The sequence below is a fragment of the Betta splendens genome, chromosome 11 (assembly GCF_900634795.4).
Source record: "Betta splendens chromosome 11, fBetSpl5.4, whole genome shotgun sequence".
Taxonomy (NCBI): domain Eukaryota; kingdom Metazoa; phylum Chordata; class Actinopteri; order Anabantiformes; family Osphronemidae; genus Betta; species Betta splendens.
Genome location: NC_040891.2, coordinates 15,326,470 through 15,347,622, shown reverse-complemented (window position 1 = coordinate 15,347,622; position 21,153 = coordinate 15,326,470). Strand labels below are relative to the sequence as shown.

The window sequence follows — 21,153 nt, the reverse complement described above, 5'->3', positions numbered from 1 at the left end:
ACACGTTAATGCATTTGACATGATTGACGAGTCAAAAAGTCAGACGGCGAGACAGAAAACACACAAGCGTCTCCTGTGACATAATTTCCCACATGATCGCTTTTAAATGTCCTCCAGCAGCTGGAGACGACAATTCCTTCCAACACTGCAGAGAGGCAGAGCTCAGACCCGATCACCGTGTCCCACAGCGGCTCGTTCTCCTGCTTGGAGAACTCGTTCTATGAGGCTGTGAGCCCAGTGTAGAGGACGGACTCACACGAAGAGTCAGGGAGCAACAAGGTGGTTAAAGTCAAACTACAAGATTCAAATGTCAGGGACGTCAATCATGTTTTATAAGAACACTGGCCCGCAGCATTCACCACTGCACAGTCAAAGAGGAGAGGAGGAAGGAACCTGAAATGTTTAAACTCCCTCAGTTCAGCGCGTGGCTGCAGATTCAGTCCGTAACCGTGTGCTTTAAATGTTAAACACGGATGAAACAAAGAAGGTTCTACTTACATAAAACTTTATTTAGCTACATTTTATACAGTGTGGGAAACATTAGAGTCCTACTTGAGGATAAATAAATAGAACAGTCACACTCCACCCCTTAAGAAAGACACACACATTAATTCTGAAGGTTTGCATCATATCTGCATGTTTAAAGACATTTAAGGCAGCACCTGAGAAACTGAGTGTAGGAGACGACGAGGAAAGAAATGTGTGATAAACGTGAGGAAAGGTGCCATCACACACTGAACACAGTTAGAAGTGACTCTGCAGAACAAGGTCAGTGCATCCAGTTCTGTTATGGCTGAGTCTGAGCTGTGAGATGGAAGAAGGCGATCCATTGTTGAAGTATTAACTAGAACAATGAAGTCTTTGTGAGTCTGATCTTTAAGCTCTGGCTGAACCTGGACTCTGCCACAGTAATCAAACAGCCCTGATGCTGGGTCATTCATTAGGATAATTCATGTGTTACTTGGCACAGATCATCTCCATCTAGGACCAAATGTAACGTGACAGCACATCAGCTGACGTTCACTATGATGAATGTCAGTCACTGCATTAATCAAGTGAGATGTAAGGATTCTGCTGCCTCTCTTGGTGAATGGCTGTGATCATCACTAGTCATGTGTGAATTCTCTCTAAATGAATAAATTCAGCATTTCCAGGATCGATGCTGTTATTAGCAGCCTTTAGCTGGACCATCTATCAAGCTAACGGTGACGAGGCAGCCGACACAAGGTCAGCGCGCTTTGGAGGTCGTTTGGGGCTCTGGTCAATTCTCTACAGTGGACTAACAGCTCCATCCTGCCAGGAAACAAGCTGCTGTCAGCTGCTGAAAACACAAACAATGAGGAAACACACAAGCTCCCAAACAGCCTTCAAAGCTGCACCTCTTATTTAGCCAGCATTTATTCATATTGCTCCTTAACCTTGAGTATTCTGTTTAAAAAAAAGACAACGATGATGCAAAATACTGCAGCAAACGGACAAAGAAAACAAGAGGAGAAACAAAACCAATGCAAATGATGCTGCACAGGTGCGTAACACAAGGGAGCAATTAACATCCAATCAAGCTCTGACGCACAGAAACGATAGCAGGCAAATGACTCCTGAATTTGGATCAAGATAAAAGATCTCAACGACCTCACTAAAGGACTCCTCTGTCTAATTAAGGAAAATCCAAAGGTCAAACAGTAACGATGAAATTATGAATGAACCCCTTCAGCTTTTATACTGTGGGCTGACGCTTTGGTTGCAGTAACACTGATCTGGATGCTGTCTACACTGACAAAAAAAAACATCTTGGAGGAAGTTGTCAATTCCGATGACGCTACATGAGACAGTGTTTGAGAAGAGAGTGAATCAGAGGAAAAAACACGCACATAGAAAAACAGGACACACTGAGTGGAAACAGTGGGATGAACTGTCCTCCACACAACAACAGCATATTCTGCATCAGCCTTGTCACAGCCTCAAACACACACTGTCTGCTTTAACAGGTTTTTTGCAAAGCTGTGACAGAAAGAGGTAAAGGTGTGAACAACCAGAACAACAAATTAGACACAGAAGAAACTCACGCCGTTAAAAAAGTCTTCCATTATAAAAAACATCTACTGCTCAGGTCTAATCTAAACCATGGGCTCATCATCACTGTCACCCGGCTTAAGCAGTTCCTGTAGGGGCTTCAGGGTGGAGAGATGGATGGAGGAGGACGGAGGAGAAGGAGTGGCGGAGGAAGGAACAGGAGGAGGTGTGGAAGAGGGGGGGAGGGTGAGGTTGCTGTTGAAGCTGCAGCTCCTGCTGGTGGAGCAGCAGACGCCTGTGCTGCTGCCACCTCCGCTTCCTGCGCTGCTGCTGCTCCGCTCCTCCACCTCCTCTGCTCCGCCTTCGTCCTCCACCCACACCTCCGTTTCATTCTTGTAAAGAATGCGATGGTGGTGGTGGTGGTGGTGATGCAGGTGAGCGGGGGAGGCGGACTGTGGGGCAGTTGAAGGTGAGGGGGGGGAGGCTGGGGTTGTAGAGGAAGGAGCAGCTGCTGAAGGAGGCGGAGGTTTGGAGACAGAGTTGTGGTTACTTATGTCCCGAAAGCTGGCGAGCGGAGGGCGGAGACGGACGCCGGAGCGCGTGGAGCCCTCGATGGCCTTCTGGAGCTGAGGGAGGAGAAGAGATGAGACGAGAAGACAACAGGGAGAGAAGAAGAAACAACAGTACACAAACAAAAGGAGAAGAGAAGAAGAGGAAAGTAAGGAAGACGGAGAAGCAAGAAGAAGAAGCTGCCAACAAAGCATTAAGCTTCATAAAAATAAAAACCAATCCAGATTCAATAACTGAAGTGATGAGAGTCTGAGTCCAAATCATTCATTTTCCTACCTCTTTGAGAGCCACCACCCCCACCAGTTTGCCGATACTGGTCACGTAAGCGTGACTTAGTCCCAGCAGTGAGAACAAGGTGTGAGTCTGCGGAGACAGAGAAAAGTCACGACTCAAATCACGGCAGTCGTCATCGCAGAGGCGCCGCCGTCTGTCTGCAGGTTTAAAGGCTCGGAACAGCACAACGGAGCCCTGTCCTTGGGCGTGTTTCCATGAGCGCTGTGTTCCTTCACAGAAGGTCGCGCGTTGGATGAGCTCTTTGTATGCATCAGCTCACCTTGATCAAAGGCCCCGTGCCACATGAATAAGCAAACTGCTCTGCATGTTAACGTGAGACAAAATGACAATGAAACCCAGCAGCACGAGTACGAGACGATCTCTTCACGCACTCGGAGGAAAATCCAGTAGGACATTTAACACTAAGTGGAATTAAAACGTGAAACCACCTGAGGTTACAAACAGCCTGTTAGTTATTTGGGTATTCTATATATGTGGAATGTAAAACCTGTGTGGACCTAAAGTACATGACAACATTACCCAGCTACTGTATTAGTGCATCACCCTCTTCACCTTTCAAGCTCCAAGTGAGATTCTGTCTCCATATGCCTCCAGTCAGGAGACACATTGGGAATGAATCCCAGCTCTCACTGGGAGCTTTCACGTGTCATTACCCCTCTCTCTGTCAAGGTCACCACATCGCGTCTGGATGAGCTGTGACAGAAGTAAACAAGCTGAGGAGCTGAATGAACAGAACAAGACTGAGCGGCTGCTTTAGGTGCTGAACTCCATTTACAGGCGCTTGGTGCTTGTAATGACACCTATGAAGGATAAACAGAAACTCTTGTTCACAGTTAATTTACAGTCAAATCAACTGCAGCCCATCCAATCAAGTCATTTCATGCACATTATGCTGTAATGAATAATAGACTGGATTGAGATGGACGGAGCTTCTTAGCAGATTTGAGCTCACTGGAGATACTGTAGTGTCATTTTTCTAAAAAAGTACTGTTGGTGCTGGTGAAGGGTGAATGTAATAAATAAATCTATGTCAGAATTTTTACATATTTCTACACTGTATGTGATGCATTCTATTCCTTGGAGCTAAGTATAGCTTTTTACACATTTATTATAATATTGATATTATTGATATTGATAATATTGATCAGAAAATACACATTTAATTAATCTCACATTGCACGTTATTGTTTGTTCTTTCCAAACAGCAGAAGTGATCTTGTCTGTTTCGAGTCGTATTTAATATGACACATTAAACTTCATCACTAATGACAAACGTATTGCTCTGAATCAGTGTCTGATGCACTTACTGACTAAAGACTCATTCTCTAGACTAAAACCGAATAATCGTCTTCTGATCTCCTAATTCATAATAAATTCTCACGTTACAGCTCCGGAACAACGCCCCGTCCATTCAATCTTAACTGTAATACACTAGATATATGAAAGCCCTTTGTTCACGAGTTCTTGAGTTTCAATAGTCAAGTAAAATGTACAGTAGAGAACAATCAAGGAAGGTCAGGACGTTCTTAAAAGCTTCGACCCTAATCTGACATTTAAAACAACTCCCTCTGTACTGAGGCTACTTTTCATCATTGTAAAGTACTTGACTGCCTGCTGACCTGTGTGACGCATGGTATCTTCAGCGTTCAGAAACAAACCTTGTGTAACGACGTTCTCTCCACCAGCTGGAAGGGGGAAGGGTCGATTCGTATCTCATCGATTTCCATGGGCTTGTCCATCTCTGCCTCTTCCCACGCTTGGATCTGCAGCAGCAAACAAGATGTAAGGTCACACAGGTCAACAGACTGGCTCTAGCTTAGAGCTGCTCTCACCAGAGGCTCTTTTTAAGATGACTCATAAATATACATTTGAATAAATGTACATCACAGAGTTGAAGAAAAAGTGGAGCTGAAGACGTGAGTGTCTGGTGGCTCCAGGTGATGGATGCTAGTTATCTACAGTTGAGCAGAGTTTTGCAGCTGTGAAAAACCTTGAAACCTTGGGTTGTGTCCTTGCATGTCAGCGGCCCTCCCTCTGAGATTTAGAGCGTCTGACACCTTTTAGCCTCTCTATGGATTTTACCTACAAGCCTCAGCCTGTTGTGACAGGGGCAGCCGTCTTGTAGGATTTACTGTACAGCGTGATGCAGGACAGAACAGGTTGGAGGGCACAATGCTGATCAGTGCTCTCTGGAAAAAATGATGTCTCATTTGAATTCTGCCTGTCTCGTCTGCCGTTAAATGACGCCCCAATTCCCAATTCTGAATCTACTCTAATGTGACACAGATCTCAAACACCTGTGACCTACATGTGATGTGACATGGATTGTTAATATAATCAGTTGATGCTTGAATTTGATAAGAACTATGTTTACTAAAATGCATTTTCCAAACAATCTGACAGACACAGGAACTTCGTCAGGTTAGGTTCAGGATCACAGAGTTGCCCAGACTCTAAGTATTGAACAGACATTTGAATGAAGCCATTATTACTATATGATGCTCTATCGTCATACCTCTTCTGGTGTCATTGTGTCTGAGAGGGGAGGTGGAAAAGGCTCCTGGAGACAGAAGAAAGGCATGACATTTGTGAGCGATGTATTATGCATTACTCCAGACTATAATATGGTTTGAAATGCACCCACAGGGTTTATTTCAAACACAAAGTGACAAGTGACAGTTACTATCTGCAGTTCAAATAATAAAAATATAGAATACTAATAGAAGATCAATTGCTCAAGTAATAATCCTGCTGCCCCAGAGGATGTCCAGCAGATGTGTGGAGGTAGCGGGTGAAATCCAGGCCAACACCTGGTGCAGCCTTGAAGCTGAATTTGTTAGCCACGCACGCGGTCTAGGACGTCTGGCTTGTCACGACCTTGGAGAAACGCACGAACTGTCATCTTGTTTAGACTGAAACCCTTGTGAGGCTTCTTTGTCCAATCACAGTCTGGAGCAGACGCATAAATGAAAGTGTTGACATTTGTACAAGTTGGCTTGTTATTTTTATCTCACCTGCACAAACGGCATCTTTGCCTCCAGTGTATCTGTATCATAATCCTACTCACACTAATGAGTGTGTGTAAGACTTTATCCAGCTGCTGACACTAATGCACCAACCACTTAATATTCTAAAGGTCAGGGTACCTGCCGTCAGAGGCTGTAAAGCAGACAAACACCTGATTCTCAGCCAGATTTCATCCACGGCTTGATTGCTGGAGGCATTTCACTAAGTGTGTCTATTTGATATTCAGGGCTGTGGAATTTTGGCTTGTGCTTTAAAACAATGACTAAGCCTGAATAGGACTGTATCCCAAAATATAATAGAGAATCAGACTTGTAATTCACAAGATGCAGTGGCAGCACAACAGAAATCAAACTCTAATCTGGCTAAGCTACAAGCGCATGCTCGACTTGTGATGTGCTTTTCATCCGTGTTCGTATAAACAGATGACGCATTGTTTTCCTGGTGAGTCAGGCTCATCACCAGCTGAAGAGCAGGTCGAACTCCAGGTTCTGGCTCCTCTGTTTGAGGAAAGGCTGAAAGGAAGATACCTGACTGACTTCTGGGAGTTTGTCTGAGAAGGAGGAAGCAGCAGTGTATTCGTCTGCCTCTGTCAATCAGATAAGTGTATTTGCCTGAATATAAAGTAGAACCCATAATAAAAACCCATGTATAAATATTTATGTCCTACTGGTGCCAGTGTGGGACGCAGTTTGAGGGGGGCACTGCCAAAATGATGTGGGATTTGCATTTCAATAGTTTTATAACACAAGGGAAATTTCCTGGCCAGTGTGCACGTTGTTGACATTTTTAAATAATTACCTGTGCTGGTACAGGCCACAAAGGTGACAAAGAAAAAACATACACAGAAATGCTGATAAACAGGAAGACACGGGGGAACAACAGGATACTGACTATGTTCCCTGCAGCGCTGGTTGGATGCGTGGAGACAGACAGACAGACAGACAGACAGACAGACAGACAGACAGACAGACAGACAGACAGACAGACAGACAGACAGACAGACAGACACACACACACACACACACACACACACACACACACACACACACACACACACACACACACACACACACACACACACACACACACACACACACACAAACACACCTGGGACTGTCCTTCTGTCTGTCCGTTCTTGGAGCTGAAGAGGGTTCGGAGTGTTTTCCTCACAGACTGCAGAGGACCTTTCTCTGAGACAGAGATGAGTGAAGGTCAGCAAACACATATGCAGCCTCTCAGACTTGTGGAGAGAAGATCCTAAGAGCAATCTGGAGCTTTGAAAATCCGACTGTGCGAACTCTTGCTGCCGTTGCCTGGATACCTTTTCACTGAGAAAAGAAAAGTGTCTGCTGTACGTGTGACGGGCTGCGCAACAACAGATGCAAACGCACCCCCTGCTTTCTGCAGAGAAGGTGCTGTCAGCTTCCCATCGTTCCTGTTTGGTGGCAGAGTTATTAAGTCCAATCATCTGTCATCTGTTAGGCCTGAGAAACTAACACGTACAAGCAGATTTTGGGTGAATGTTTCAAATTTAGACATGCAGTTATTTTTTAACAAACCCTGAGGGAAATGCTGCCTTAGCTGCTAGTGGCTCCTCTAGTTTTCATTATCTGTCTGCTGTTTGATCCTAAGTAGGTATTAGATGGAGCTCTTTCTAACACCCCTGTGAACCAAAAGCATCACTATGAGACAAACAGCAACGTGTGTGGAGGAAGGCAGATATACTTCCCAAACCACTGCCAACTAGGAACGTCCTGAAACATTTAATTGATATTCCAGAAATCTGGATAAAGTGTCTACGCAGGTGCAGAAGAAGAGGAGGCCATGAGCTGGTTTGATTTACTGCAAATAACTTTCTTATGAATCCTCAGCTGTGCTTCTAAAGGCTGTGTAACATCACATTGTTTCTTTTCCCATGGCTTCAAACAAGATGTGTTTGTGTCCTCTTGGTGCTGATGTACTTAACACATATAAGAACCTGATGAGCACCGTGCACCATCTGGGCCCTGACTAAGTGCTTACTCATACTGGTTGACATATTTGTGAGAGGAAGCAGGGGACGCACACAGCAGCGAAGAATAAATCCTATTAATTCACCCCAGTGAGCAAAAAGTGCCTGAAGCGCTAACATTATTCCATATGTCCAATATTACAACAGAAGCCTTAATGGTGCAAACGCTGGGAAATAACAAGTGATAATTATAAGAATTCTAACAAAGGATGTACTGAGGAGCATGAGGCTTTCTCACCTGGAGCAGGAGCAGTGTGGTTTGAAGAAGGCTCCTGGGGCTTTGGAGGAGGCAGGGGGCCGTTCCTCTCCTCCTGCACTGGACTGGTCTGCTGACAAGAAGAAGAAGGAGGACTTCAAAAACCTCATTAAAGGAACTAATTAAAATGCTTCGCTAGCAAAAGCTACCAAAGGATAAAATAAGTGAGCCACGTGGAGCCTGACCTTCTCTGCTCCCTCGTCTTCCTCCTCATCGACATAAGCAAACGACTCCCAGCTATGTTTATGAGACTGGTTCTGTTCGTGTAAGCTCCGACCCTGAATCCAAATCCATGTAAAGAGACCGATTATGCAGCTGTTCAACACCAGTGCTCTACAGCATCTTACTTTGCAACACTAATAATGGAATAGAGGTCAGTGACGCAGCTGCAGAAACAGGATGGTAGAACTACGTGGTTAAAGAGACTCTCAGAAATCAAGTAAAATACATGTCCACCTGCATCAGGAGCCTTCTCTCCGGTGACAACCACCAATCACAGAGGGCCAAAAGCTCCAACCTGTCGATGCTGCCCAACAGGATCATAGAATCTGGAGGAGAGGAAAATGCACTCGTCTGTGTAGTTCAGCCTGCTGGTATAACTGACAGCAGCAGTGCAATCTGGACTCGAGCAGCACAAATGTTACACATTTTGGGTTTCATTCTGTCTGAGGGCAGCAGCCACTCACCTTTAGAGTCAACCAGTGGGATTGATTTGAGTGAGGAGGATTCCAGCAACAGTTGGACTTCTCTGTAGGTGGACTGAGACGATACAAACTTCACCTTCCGCACCATGATGTCTTCCACAAAGATGTTGTATTGGCTGTGGACCGAGGACACACGTGGAAAGTACAAACGTGGGAATATTTAAAAAGTTATGAAAAGACAACATAATCATCACAAGGAAAATTACGTTCAATAACTATGAAGATGCTCTGACATTTCAAATGTCAAAATGTAATAAGCTTTAATAGGCTCTGTACCAACTTCTGACCTTCTTAGTGACTCAGATAAAATCTACAAACCTCATGTGTCCGAAGCCAAGCTCTGGCAGATACGGCAGCTTCTTGACCTGGATGATGGAGTCGTACAGGGAGGGCTGCAGACCCTGGGCCACCATGTTGGCCAGGATCACTGCCACCATCATGGGCAGGATGTGAGAGATCTGTCCTGTCAGCTCAAAGCAGATAACCGCAGTGGACACTGTGTGAGTCACCGCACCAGTCAGTGCTGCTGCTCCTGTCACAAAAGGGTTTCCATTCAGAAGCAGCACAACTTTCAAGAAAAAATGCACTGTGAAACTGAGAAAGTGGCGAAGAAACCAAAGTGAGAGAGGCACAGTATATAAAAGGAGGATAAGGTAGGAAGGGGAGGAGCAGGCTAAGACAAAGGAACAAAGCAAGGGTGAAGGTAAAGGATCTATGATAAACAGGCAGCAGAATTTAAGGTAGGCCATGTTTGTGGGTCATTGGCTGAGGTGAGGACGGCAGAGAGAACCCACGCTGACATTCAGCTGTCAGAGCAAAGCACTCATATGCGCTGATGAAATGAAGGAAGGGGGGAGGAGGGGAGGGGATAACAAACAAAGGGAGGAGATGAGGAAGATTAGGTGACTTGACAACAAGTGACAAGCAGAGGGAGAAGCCAACGGTGGGGGAAGAGGAGAAAATGCAGAAGAAATGACAGCAGAGAAGGAAGAGGACATTTTGACCACTGTTGACAAGCAGAGGTTGGAGGAGGTTGACAGTTCTGGAGCAGAAGGAGAAAGAAAGGAGGACAGACAGAGGGTGAGGAGACAAATGGACAGTAAGGGTCTAAATGATCCAGTATATTCATGCAGTGTTTATTTGCTGCTCCTTAGGTTTAGTCCTGTTTGGACAAAGGTGAGCAAACTGCAGTTGCAGATACACAAACAGGAAACCGATGGAACAGGAAGGGGGAGGCAAAGGAGGAAAACAGAGACTAACCAATGACTGCGTACCCTCCAGGGATGATGCGGTAAAGGATGCCATCAAACACGATCCCATTGGGAAACAACGTGGCCATGACCTCGCCCACCAACCTGCCGAAGGCCGCGCCTGCCAGGGGAGAGAGGAGCGCCACGCGCCGCTGTTTGTAGCAGAATGGGCGAGATACCGTCCTGAATGCTGCACAACACACACTGGTTCACACAGTTTAATGGTTTGGAGCTCTAATTGGCTTCTGTGCTTCATGTAAGAGCACGTTGGACAGAGCAGGACACTGAAAACTGTTGAGGAACACACTCCTACATACACAATGTGACCCAGTAGCTTCGGAGCTGAATTTATTCATTTTAAGTTGTTTACAGCTGGTAATGATGAATATTTTAAAGCTAAGCTCTGGTAAAGGTCACGCTCTGAACGCTTCACAAGACAAATACAAGGAATAAGCTGCTAACTACTGTAAAATAGCAATGAATGGAAAATACTAAGTAGAAAAAGGTTGGCACAGGTTAAAAAATCCTGGTTCTGAAATGAGATCTAATTCAAAGAGAGAGCAAGAAAGCAAAATAAACGCTATCGCTTAGTAGGTCAGATCAGAGCTCTTTCCAGATAATGATGGTGTTATTCCTCACGCAGGCTCAACTAAAGGCAGCAGAGGCGTCTGCTCACCCAGGATGAAGACCGGCATGAAGGCTCCAGACGGGATGGGCATGGTGGTGGCCACTGCTGACATCCAGAACTGCAGAAAAACACAAGAAGCAGTTTAGAGTCAGAAATAATGAAGTTAAAGTGCTTATGACAGTAAAAGCCTATTATTATTTGGTTAGTTAGAGTTTTTCCAGCTGATGTGACTATTCTTAGTTCACCTGCTCAAACTGAGAATGGTCAGGACAAGGTGCACATTCAGTCCTGTTTATAAGCAAAGACATAAAGTAAACACGTTGTTACTGGTTGTCCTTGTTGCTGTAGGCTACCCACCTACTACTAATCAGATCACTGTCTAGATGCTGTGTTGCATAGCAACAGGAATAATGTAGGTACTCGCACCCTTTTGAGCTTCCATATGTGTCTGCGCTTGGGTGGAAGGAAAATAAATCGGATTTGGTTACGGCTTGAGGAGTTAAAGATCTGTATCTGTGAACATCCCTGTGTGGTGGGACCCAACCAGGCTCTGTGTCTGTGAGCAAGTGACTTAACCAACAGCTGCTCCAGCAAAGACGCATCTACCACATCAGCAACAAATGAGAAGAACGTTCTCTGCAAAATGTCACATACACTGTTTATTCACATACAATCCTTGTCTTCACCATAATGAACTTGAAAATAGCTTGTCTAATAATAGGTTTAGTTCTTGGCTGCAGAGAGCTCATCAGCCATAATAATTAGCCCTTACACAAGCGCTGGCATTTTGGTGTCTGCATGTGGGTGACAGTGTGTTTCAGCAGGATCCCTTCACACGCTGGGCTTTTTCAGTTTGATTTGAAAGGATACCATTTTAACAATCCAGATTACAATTCTAAACGTCATTCGTCATTACGGATGGAGAACTGAATTGCTGTGGTACAAGATAAAAACTCATTAGCAAGTCTGTCACAGCGTGGCGTGCTGTATGCTAATGACAGGGAGGTCCGTACTGACTGTCTCCTCCTGTCAGACACAGGCATGTGGATCTAAACAAATCACACAAAGCAGTCAGAGGACAGCGACTCATCCATGGGACACCGGCAAGGAACCGCTAGCTCTATTGTTGAAGACAATAGAACAACGTGGAAATGATAAGGAGCCGGGTTCAGACTGTGTGTCAGTGTTCTGTGTCAGACAGCAGCACAAGGTGACGGAAAAGCAGAAAAACTGTGTGTGAGACTTTTTCCAGCCAGCTGCTCTCAGTTTTGGTTGAATTAAATTCTCACCACATGGAGCCACTCAGTTCAACTGAACAGCACCATGACTACAGTTTGACACTGAGTGACGGCTTTCATGTGTTGATAGGATTATTCATACCAAATTTCTGCCCAATGTGACTTGAAACAGTGAAAACATTGAGGCTAACTCTTTTGTGTAGTCCAAGGGTAAAGTAATGACAACTTTGTAAAGCTGGAGCCGTAATCAGCAGGAAAAGAAGAATATTGTTTGAGGCAGGCAGAGAACGACCAGTAGCTTGGTTTCCACTCGTTTGGAGTGTCTAATTAAGTGATGGCACATCATGCTGCAACAGGGTTGGTGTCTCACTCTATTTGGGGATGTTTAGATTTTGGATCAGGTGTAATTATTCTTGGCTCTTCTAATCCAGTCTGACTCTGACATTGTCTGGATGCTAATAAGATTCATTAATCTGTATGCGCAGGACCAACGTCAGCCTTGGACATCACACGACCATGCATTAAGAATTACTGCTCCGGCCACTAAGTGTCACACATCTAGTTAAATTACTACAACCTGTAGTAATAAGTCGTCTGCTTCAACCTCCTAAACTCTTACTGTTATGTAAAAGATTACATTTAAACATATTGACAGATGATAGAATTTGTTATTACTACAGCGGCCCATAATATATTAGTTTAAATTAGTATTCCCTTCTGCTCTCAGTGGGATTTCTTTACAGACAGTTCTACCAACTTTTTGCTGATTCACAGTCAACCAGACCAGATTTATGAACACAGCTCAACTCATAAAACATTTACATAAACAACGGAGGAGATGGTAGAATTGAAATCTCAGGGGTTTGTGTGTGAGGAACAGAAACCAGCACTGCTGACCTTGGGAAATGTTGCTGTCAACACGAGTGACCTGCAAAAAATGCTCCTAATGAAGGAGTGATGACGAAGACGCTGACGTCAGATGGAGTCAGGCAAACACAGAGCACCTACAGTACATAGATGTTTGCTCAAAAGCCCACACTGCAGCCAATGGAGCAAACAGCACACACGGACCTTCATGATGAGGAAGAGCAGCAGGATGACAAACACGCTAACATCAGGATGCAGCCAGGCAGCAGAGCGCCCCAGACCGACTGGAGGAGAGGATCCGGAAATCTTCGTCCAGGTAAAGTTATCAAAGAGAGAATTGATACACTCCCTTGGCATCAGCTGGAGAAAATGAAGAAGACAGAAACAGAAAGAAAAACAAAGCTAAGGAAAAGAGAGATGAGTAAGGAAGGAGAATTGTTTAACAAAATAAAAGATGAGAAAAAAGCGGGACAATAGGTCAGGATTGATCCTAAACAGGCATGAGAAGCCATTCTGCTCCACTGTATTTACATAACACCACTAAGGGGAAAAACACTACTCAGCATCCATTCTAGTTCACGCTCTCTGAACTTAATTGCTCTAAATTTAAATATGGCTTCTGTCCCCTGCTGTAAAACATCCTGTGAGTTTGTTTAAAAGGTGAGACATTGGTACAATGAGGGGGAGAAAGCGATCAGAGGGCACTCAATCATGTGCAAGTGTTACTGACTGACATGCCACACACACGGTCCAGCAAATGTTGTGTAGGTGTGGTGTGACTTGACTTGTCGTGCTGTTTATTTCACCCTGTAACTGTGACTCATTCACACGTCTTGACCTTCTCCGTCTACCAGCCCTGACCCGCTGCTCTGTCAGAATGCAGAGTGCTGAAATTTGGTGAGCAGCCATCAGTGTTTCTGAAAGGGTTTTGCCTGTTTGTTTGGCCAAACCGCATCTGAGATACTGTACCGAGCATGCAACAAGGATGCATTAAATGTCCAATACCTCACTAACTCCTTTTGAGCTATTAGGCAGGTGAGCAAGTGGAAACACAGACACGGAAATCACAGTAAGGCCACATCTGCACCTTATAATCCCAGCTAGGTGCTAGATGGGCATATTAAACATTATATTATACAGTATGAGTGACCGGAGAGATTACAAGATATGAGCTCTGACCTCTCCTGCCATGAACTGTCCGAATCCAGGTGGGAAGGTCAAGGTGGCGATGATCAGAGTTACCACAGCAGGAAAAACCAGACGGCTACAGTCAGAGAGAGCACAACGGGCAGAATCAACATACTGTAAATACTCACAAATGGCCCGATGGGCTAAAGATAGGCATGCATTAAAACAGGAAATGAAATAATAAATGAGGCAATTAATGTGTTCATCGAAAGGAAAATGACAAGAAAACCAGCCCAACATGAAGCTTCGGTTATATTTGAATGACTTCCAGTACGGAAGCAAAGTGACTCACTGCTTAACGAGGAAGCGGGTCATGGCATTGGGTCGTCTCATGAACAGCACCACTTGTCTGTTGAGATACACAAAGAACGCCCCAAGAAAACCACACGAGATCCTGCACAACCAAATAAAGCTCACGTTAGGCCCAGTAAAGAGATGTAGACTTAAAAGCACAGCTATCAGTCTGTATACGCTGGGTTTATAGACAGTGACCGATGTAAGGCATGTGGCCAGCTTTAGGCTGGAGACCAGTGTTCTTGTATGTTTTCACTCAGTCGCTCACCCAATTATGGCGAATGCGGGCAGCTCCTGCAGGTCAAAAGGAAAATCCATGCGAAAGTTTGTCCTGAACAGAGCAGTGATTGTTACTGGAAAATGAAGAAAAGATGAAGTGGTGATATATGTATGTGTTCCAGCTTCCTTTAAACTTACAACAGAATAAACACTGGTGATCTCTGAATTATTGCTGAAGATGTATGCATGGCCAGAATATGAATTAGGTACAAGTAGTTACTTCATAACTTGTCTAGACCTGAAATGTCTTATAAAGAACTGAAGGTTCTTGCTGCTTCATGCAGGAGGACAACACCATCTAGTGGAAAAAGCATGATGTGCTCACATAGTAAAATTATTAAATCAGTGTCAAGATAAACATACAACAGTTCTGCATCTGTCACACAAAGAAAACATCTGTAACAACTACAACTTCTTTTCTAATCCATACCTGCATCTTTGTTGAACACAGACAACACTCTGAATATGAAAGCACTAAACGTAGCAGCAAAGTATCCTCTCCAGTAGTTTCTTACAGCAAAGTATGTGGACGTGACTTCTATACTGAAGAGAACACCTAGTGTAGTAAAAACAAACATTTACACAACACAGGTTTCAGCTTTCTGTGTCCACAGAATCCAAGTGGTAAAATATGAAAACATCCAGTACACGCAGCATCATTTACCTCCAAGTGGAGTACCAAAGCAGCAGCCCACCCCGACAGCACAGCCCACCGTCAGGATGTCTGTGTAACAGTATGGATTCTACTGATGCACAGAAGGAGACAGCATTGAGACAAAAGGTGAACATTCTCATTACACTATAAAGTTAATTGACATCAGCTTACCTGATAAACTCCTGAAAAGAATGACATAAACCTGCTGAGAACTGCAGCACAGATACTGGCAATGTGAACAAAAGGGCCCTAAATCCAAGAGGAGAGCAGGAACAGATACACAACACGTCAGACCGAACAGGAAGTCTACCAGATAAGCTCTGTGAACTTAATAAAATAACGTGAGTAGACACATGTCTGGGTCACTAACCTCTTTGCCTACAGGCATGCCACTACCCAAGGCAGCAGTCAAACCGATGACTTTAGCAATAAAAGCTTTAAGAGTTAAATATTCTTTTAACACCACACCTCTGAGGATGGTCTTCAACTCTGGGATACCAGAACCTGAAACGAGAACGTGGAAGGGGCGTAGTAGACGGCAAATGAACATGAATGTTAGCGTGTGACACAGAGATCAACGTTAAATGTGCATAAAAAACAATCGAGCTTTCAAAGACACGAGAACAAGTAAAAAGACAATCAGGAGGATCAAGAGGGTACGGACCGATAGCTTGAGGGGAAACCAGGTGACAGAAGATGGAAGCAAAAAGGATGAACATCAGGGGGTATGAAACCCAGGCCAGATACTGCAGAGGGATGTTCCCCCTCAGCTCCCCATGAATCCACTTATAGGCTGAAGGAGGGGAGGAAGGTGATGCACAGGGCTGAGTTCATTTTATTTGCGTCTGCGTTGCACTACAGAAAATGAAGCCAAACCTTGCAGGCTCTTTGCGCTAGCGTAGTCCATTGTCCAGCTGACCAGCGCCATTGTGATGCCCAGCAGAACTAGAAAGATCCAGTCTTCTCCCAGCCTGGTCACAAGGAATCGTTGCACCCGGGCTATGCAGTCTGACAGACCAAACCCCTCCAAAGCTCAGCAGGTGGCAACACGTCATCCAAATATTTACTCCAAGCCTGCTCACCTCTACACTTGGAGTAGGACCGTCTCTTCTTCGTAGACGTGAGGTCCGGTTCTGCAGTCTGCTCGTCAGCCACCTCTCTCTCCATGTTGGACTGACGCCTGTTCCTTTGCCTGCTGTGATAGGCGTGATGTCGGCTGTGGTATCCATTCTGACCGTGGCTACGACGGCCGTGCCGCATCCTCCCGTGGCAGCGGTGGTGGTTGCCATGTTTCTTGATCTGCCTCTCGGTCAGCAGGCGCGTGGCCTCTCGTCTGCCAGAGCCTCCTTGGTGCTCCTGGTACTCCCCATAGAGCTGACAATCAGTTAGTGAAGCAATCCATTATTCAACTGGTACAATAAAACTAAATATATAACAATTCATTCATTAAAGATTAACATGCACATGTCCTGAGAGGGTGAGAATGTGTAGAGTGAAAACACTTTCCTTTTGGCACCCTGGCGGAGTCCATTTAAAAATAGCCTGAACCATGTGTTGATCCAAACAGCTCTAATGGAAGCGGAAGCATGGGCTCTGCCTCCAGATTTAACGCCTCTGGACAGACTCCATGAAAACTGCTTGGGCCATCTGGGAAAGCCATTAATTTACATCCCTCTCCCCCCTCAGACTGCCTCTATAAATGACACAAATATCTCAGTGCCCTCAGCCAGAGATGCCCCCTCATTTGTTTTGTACATGTCTCCAAACCCAAGTGTTCCTCACATACATCCAGCTGGTATTTCCTACATAAGGAACACAAAGGTAAAACACAAGCAACTTGACAGTTAATGCTTGTTTCTGACAGTGTTGATTCAACTCCATTCTGTGTAACATGTGTTGCTATAATGCTTATGTATAATTTGTAACGGTGAGGCTTAAATCTGGTTATAGAAGCAAGCTTGTGATGATAAGGTTGCCGGTTCGATGCCATCCCAGTTTTAATCCCATCTGCTTCGTGACCTCGTGGGTTCAGTGACAACAAATACACTCCTCACTGCCTGTGTCAGAATACAGATACTCAACAAGGCCTCAAACACAAAACGCTCACAGCGAAATCACTTCCTGTGGATACGTCCAGGCAACAACCTCTCAGCTGCTTCTGATGCAGCAGGTCCATGAATAGCTACATTGATCGATGATACAGGTAGTTATAACCACACACTCCACATGTGCAGAAATGGCCGTCAATGAACTGATTAGCATGATCCAAAAACAACAGAAGAAGAGCTGACTTGGTGCTTGATGCTCACATTTAGTATCAAATGTTACACCACACTGCTCAGCCTTCATAATCAACTGTGCCTTCTAACAACATGCATCCTTTTTTATCAAACATCTGGTAGCGGCAAACAAAAACTAATCCAAGTCATTATTTATATGAAAATACCTGCCCTGAATAACAGCAGTGCTCTTTGCTTAGAACTTAACAAAGCAGATGTGCAGACACTCTATACAGTACATACAGTACATGGTGTGGATAGCTCTCTGAAACCAAATACAGGACTTGTGCAGTCTGCTATGTCTACGATGCACGGAACATGTCGACAAACCACATACATCAACATTTTTGTGATATATTTTTAGTTTAAAATATGTTAATTGTTTTTATGCAGATGATGTGTTGAGTCACACAAAATGTTAATTATCTCAGCTGCAGACAAAGACGCTTAGTGTGAATCCAGTTCTCAGGTACCAGTTTAACAAAGCTATGAATGTGAATTCAGATCATTCCTATACTGTACTGACCAGGTAAAAGCATGAGTAACACATTCAGTAAAGTCTGAAGACCAGGTAGTTTTCACCCTTTCTTCCTGTTTTCACTCCTGATCAGTGAAACTCTAGCCTGCACCAATTAGATGCACTTCGGTGCCTCCTTCCTTCGATGCCCCTTACACTCCTTTCTTTCACCCTGTCCCACTCTCCCTGTGCCGGTGAAACACTACTCTGGGCTAAATTTAGAAGTGGTGTGATCCAATATTCCTCATTGACTTCCCACTCGTCTCTCTCTAAACCATCAGTGTACCTTTCGATGCCTCATCTTATTCCACCGTTCTAGCTACGTCTCGCTCTCTTTCACTCTTTCCAAGTGTCCTTACAGCTGTCTCTTATCCTCTCAAGGTCTTAAAGACAGGAAGTACAGACAGTTTGATTAAAAACAACAGGATTGTGCCAATTTATATTAATATGCTACTAGTACTACCGCCTTACTTAAAAATAGACTAAAACAGATTTGATGATCTTCATTGTTCAATAAAAGGCTTAAAGATGCACATTATGCCTCTCGTTTTCACAGCAGTTTAAGAAGAAATCTCCTGTTACCAATGAAGTCGTGGCGCACACACGGTGGTTTAAGCCATGATCACAGTGAAGGAACACAGAGTGCATTACAGCTGGGTATGAGTCAGAGTGCCCTGACCCCTAACCTGGCATCCACCTGGTGGATTTATTGTCCTTACTCTATAGTGTAAAGAATGTGGAACGAAGGTCAAGGCTGTTTGGACCAAGCCTAAGAATAAACTCAATACACTCATCAGCTCGATGCAGAGTCCATTTTTATTTATAATGCACCCTGAATGTGAGGTTAAGTCCACAAAATGCTGTTTGTGGACTGACTAACAATTGTCTAATTAAGTGGCTCAGTCCTGCAAAACTAGCAACAACACGCCACGATTCACCACCAGCGATGTTTGGAAAAGGTCGTATGACAGACTGGCTGGTAATGTGTAAGCGTGAGACGGATCAGGTACGGAAACGGACGGTAGGAGGCAAGAATGCAGCGTCTAGTGAGAGCATGGAATCCCCTGAACAGCGACTGGGAAAAACTTGATCCATGACCAACTTACATAGTATTGGGGGTATTTTAAGCAGAGCCTACATGCAACAACATGCACCAGCCCACAAACAACATGAAGCCATTTGAATTTTACATCATTTTATTTATTTTGCTGTTAAAGTGCTAAAAACGTAAAATGAAAATCTGCTTGCTTCAGTTATTATATAATAGCTAATATTTTGTTTATATTTATATTCGATTAACAGTTAAGACTGGCCGGTTTAATTTAATGTAGACTAACTGACTAAAAACAGAAGAAATTCATTAATATAAAATAATCACTAGGTGCAGTCCTACAGTGTATATGTGATGTCACACATCCTGCTGTTGCTGCCAGGGTTCTGCTACCTGTGTAGAATGAGAAATGGAGCATCTTTAGGCAAAAAGGTCTAAAAACCAGACCCCGTCTTACCAACACGCTGAATCCTTCACTGCTACAGAGTCTCGCCAACAATGATTTACACGTTGGGAAATCAAAGCACAATACCTCAATTTGTGCTTGTCATATAAACAAACACACACAGCTCATGTATCGTCACACACAAAACATACAGCCTTCTACTGATCACAGAAGTCATTGCTAAGGATCAACTAGGGCTCAGGAAAGGGTTGCAAACAGGTGGCTGGCACAGGAAGGAGGAAACGGCAGGACAGAAACAAAGTGCGTGTGTGCATGTGTGTGCACATGCAGAGCGTGTGCCAGCATTAGCACCTGTCGCGTGACCATGTGTGACGCTGCTGTTTTGCATCAATAATCAGCTTCCTCCTTGTTATGAACACCAATTATTTGACAACACGTGCACTATCAGTACAGGTGCAGGAATCGCACAAGTGGCACAACTGCTGAAATTCAAACTGTGCAGCGAGTGTGACAGACAACAGACAGACAGACAGACAGACAGACAGACAGGAAAAGCAGGAGTCAAAAAGGTGAAGAATGAGAGAAACCCAGAGAGACACTGACCAGAGTTTGCTTGTATCTCAGAGCCTTCCTTTCCGAAGCATCTGCGGCCATTGACACACTGTCACTGACCCAAAAATAAACCCACCCGCTCATCGTCTGTCTCAGCGTTACCAGGAGTGAGCCGGACGCACAGCCAGGACGTTCGCACAAGCACACACTCGCTACACACGCACGGCTCCTCACAAACACACACAATCTGACAAGGTACGGTACACAACACCTATTGCTCCACATTTAAAGAGAGGGGAAAGTCATGGCGAGAGAAAAGCTTTCATGACACTGACGAGCCTCTTGCAACAGCTCCATCAAACAACCACACCGTCAGCACGTGGGGAACCTGGAACGGCTCATTTCCCTGTTGCTGCACTAGCAGCTCCTACTGGATGGTCAGTGCACCTGTGGGTGGGACTGGAGCAATGGAAAAGTAAACGACTCGTATTCCAATATTCTGACAACTTGCTTTCACTTGACGATTATTTCTAGACTAGAACAGGGTGGATCCTTCCACTGATATGATATGTACTGCATTAAATGCTTTACCTCCTCTCTGGTTCATACAGGAATAGCACCACAACTTACTCAGATGAAATTCTTCACCTTGCAGTATTGGACGTGTATATGAACACTAGTGTCATGGGTGTCAGCATGAGTATGTCAATGGAAAGACTTATTAAAGCATCAACACGCGTGGTTGAGGAGACGAACATGATCCTAAATGGTACAGTAAGTGAGAGTGCAATAAAAGTTTTATTTATAATCTTTGAACATGTGATATAGGAAAAAGGATAGGATCCAGCTTAGGAGGACAAATTCATGCAGTGGAAATAAAAAAACAATGGTTTATTTTCCATCATCAAATGTTTTAATAATAATAAATAATAATTTAACTTTATTGATCCTACACTGGGGAAATCTACCTCTGCATTTTTACCATCCCCTGAGGGGAAACACTATCTGAGTTTATATCTGTAAGATGAAGGCTGGAGTATGTTGTGAATACGTTCTGCTCTGGGGTGGGAGTGA

The 21,153-nt window shown here is 44.4% G+C and overlaps 1 protein-coding gene across 3 annotated transcripts; it reads right to left on the bottom strand.

Moving 5' to 3' along the window:
• Positions 1-488: 488 nt before the first annotated feature.
• LOC114866082 (chloride channel protein 1-like) lies at positions 489-20,940 on the bottom strand. 3 transcript variants are annotated; one of them, XM_029167726.3, is made up of 24 exons: positions 20,131-20,940; positions 16,357-16,648; positions 16,151-16,282; positions 15,939-16,067; positions 15,645-15,778; positions 15,446-15,523; positions 15,284-15,362; positions 15,050-15,175; positions 14,609-14,693; positions 14,339-14,440; positions 14,038-14,122; positions 13,063-13,260; positions 10,802-10,871; positions 10,136-10,246; positions 9,194-9,407; positions 8,858-8,991; positions 8,628-8,719; positions 8,357-8,449; positions 8,154-8,244; positions 7,012-7,094; positions 5,393-5,437; positions 4,536-4,640; positions 2,860-2,946; positions 489-2,639 (listed from the first exon to the last, which is right to left on the bottom strand). In XM_029167726.3, the coding sequence occupies exons 1-24, from the start codon at positions 20,362-20,364 to the stop codon at positions 2,118-2,120; spliced, it is 3,321 nt and encodes a 1,106-aa protein (XP_029023559.1). In that variant the 5' UTR covers positions 20,365-20,940; the 3' UTR covers positions 489-2,117. The 3 variants fall into 3 exon arrangements, with proteins under 3 accessions (XP_029023559.1, XP_029023561.1, XP_029023560.1); XM_029167728.3 differs by having other exon boundaries at positions 8,154-8,241; positions 13,063-13,218; positions 20,131-20,939; XM_029167727.3 differs by having other exon boundaries at positions 13,063-13,218; positions 20,131-20,938.
• Positions 20,941-21,153: the final 213 nt, after the last annotated feature.

Excerpts from the sequence above, each read along its gene's own strand:
- LOC114866082 (XM_029167726.3), bottom strand. The coding sequence starts at position 20,364 with ATGTGGAGCAATAGGTGTTGTGTACCGTACCTTGTCAGATTGTGTGTG. Across the intron at positions 15,363-15,445 it reads TCTTTTCAGGAGTTTATCAG|AATCCATACTGTTACACAGA; the intron begins GTAAGCTGATGT and ends GTGCATCAGTAG. Across the intron at positions 14,441-14,608 it reads CCCGCATTCGCCATAATTGG|GATCTCGTGTGGTTTTCTTG; the intron begins GTGAGCGACTGA and ends TTGGTTGTGCAG.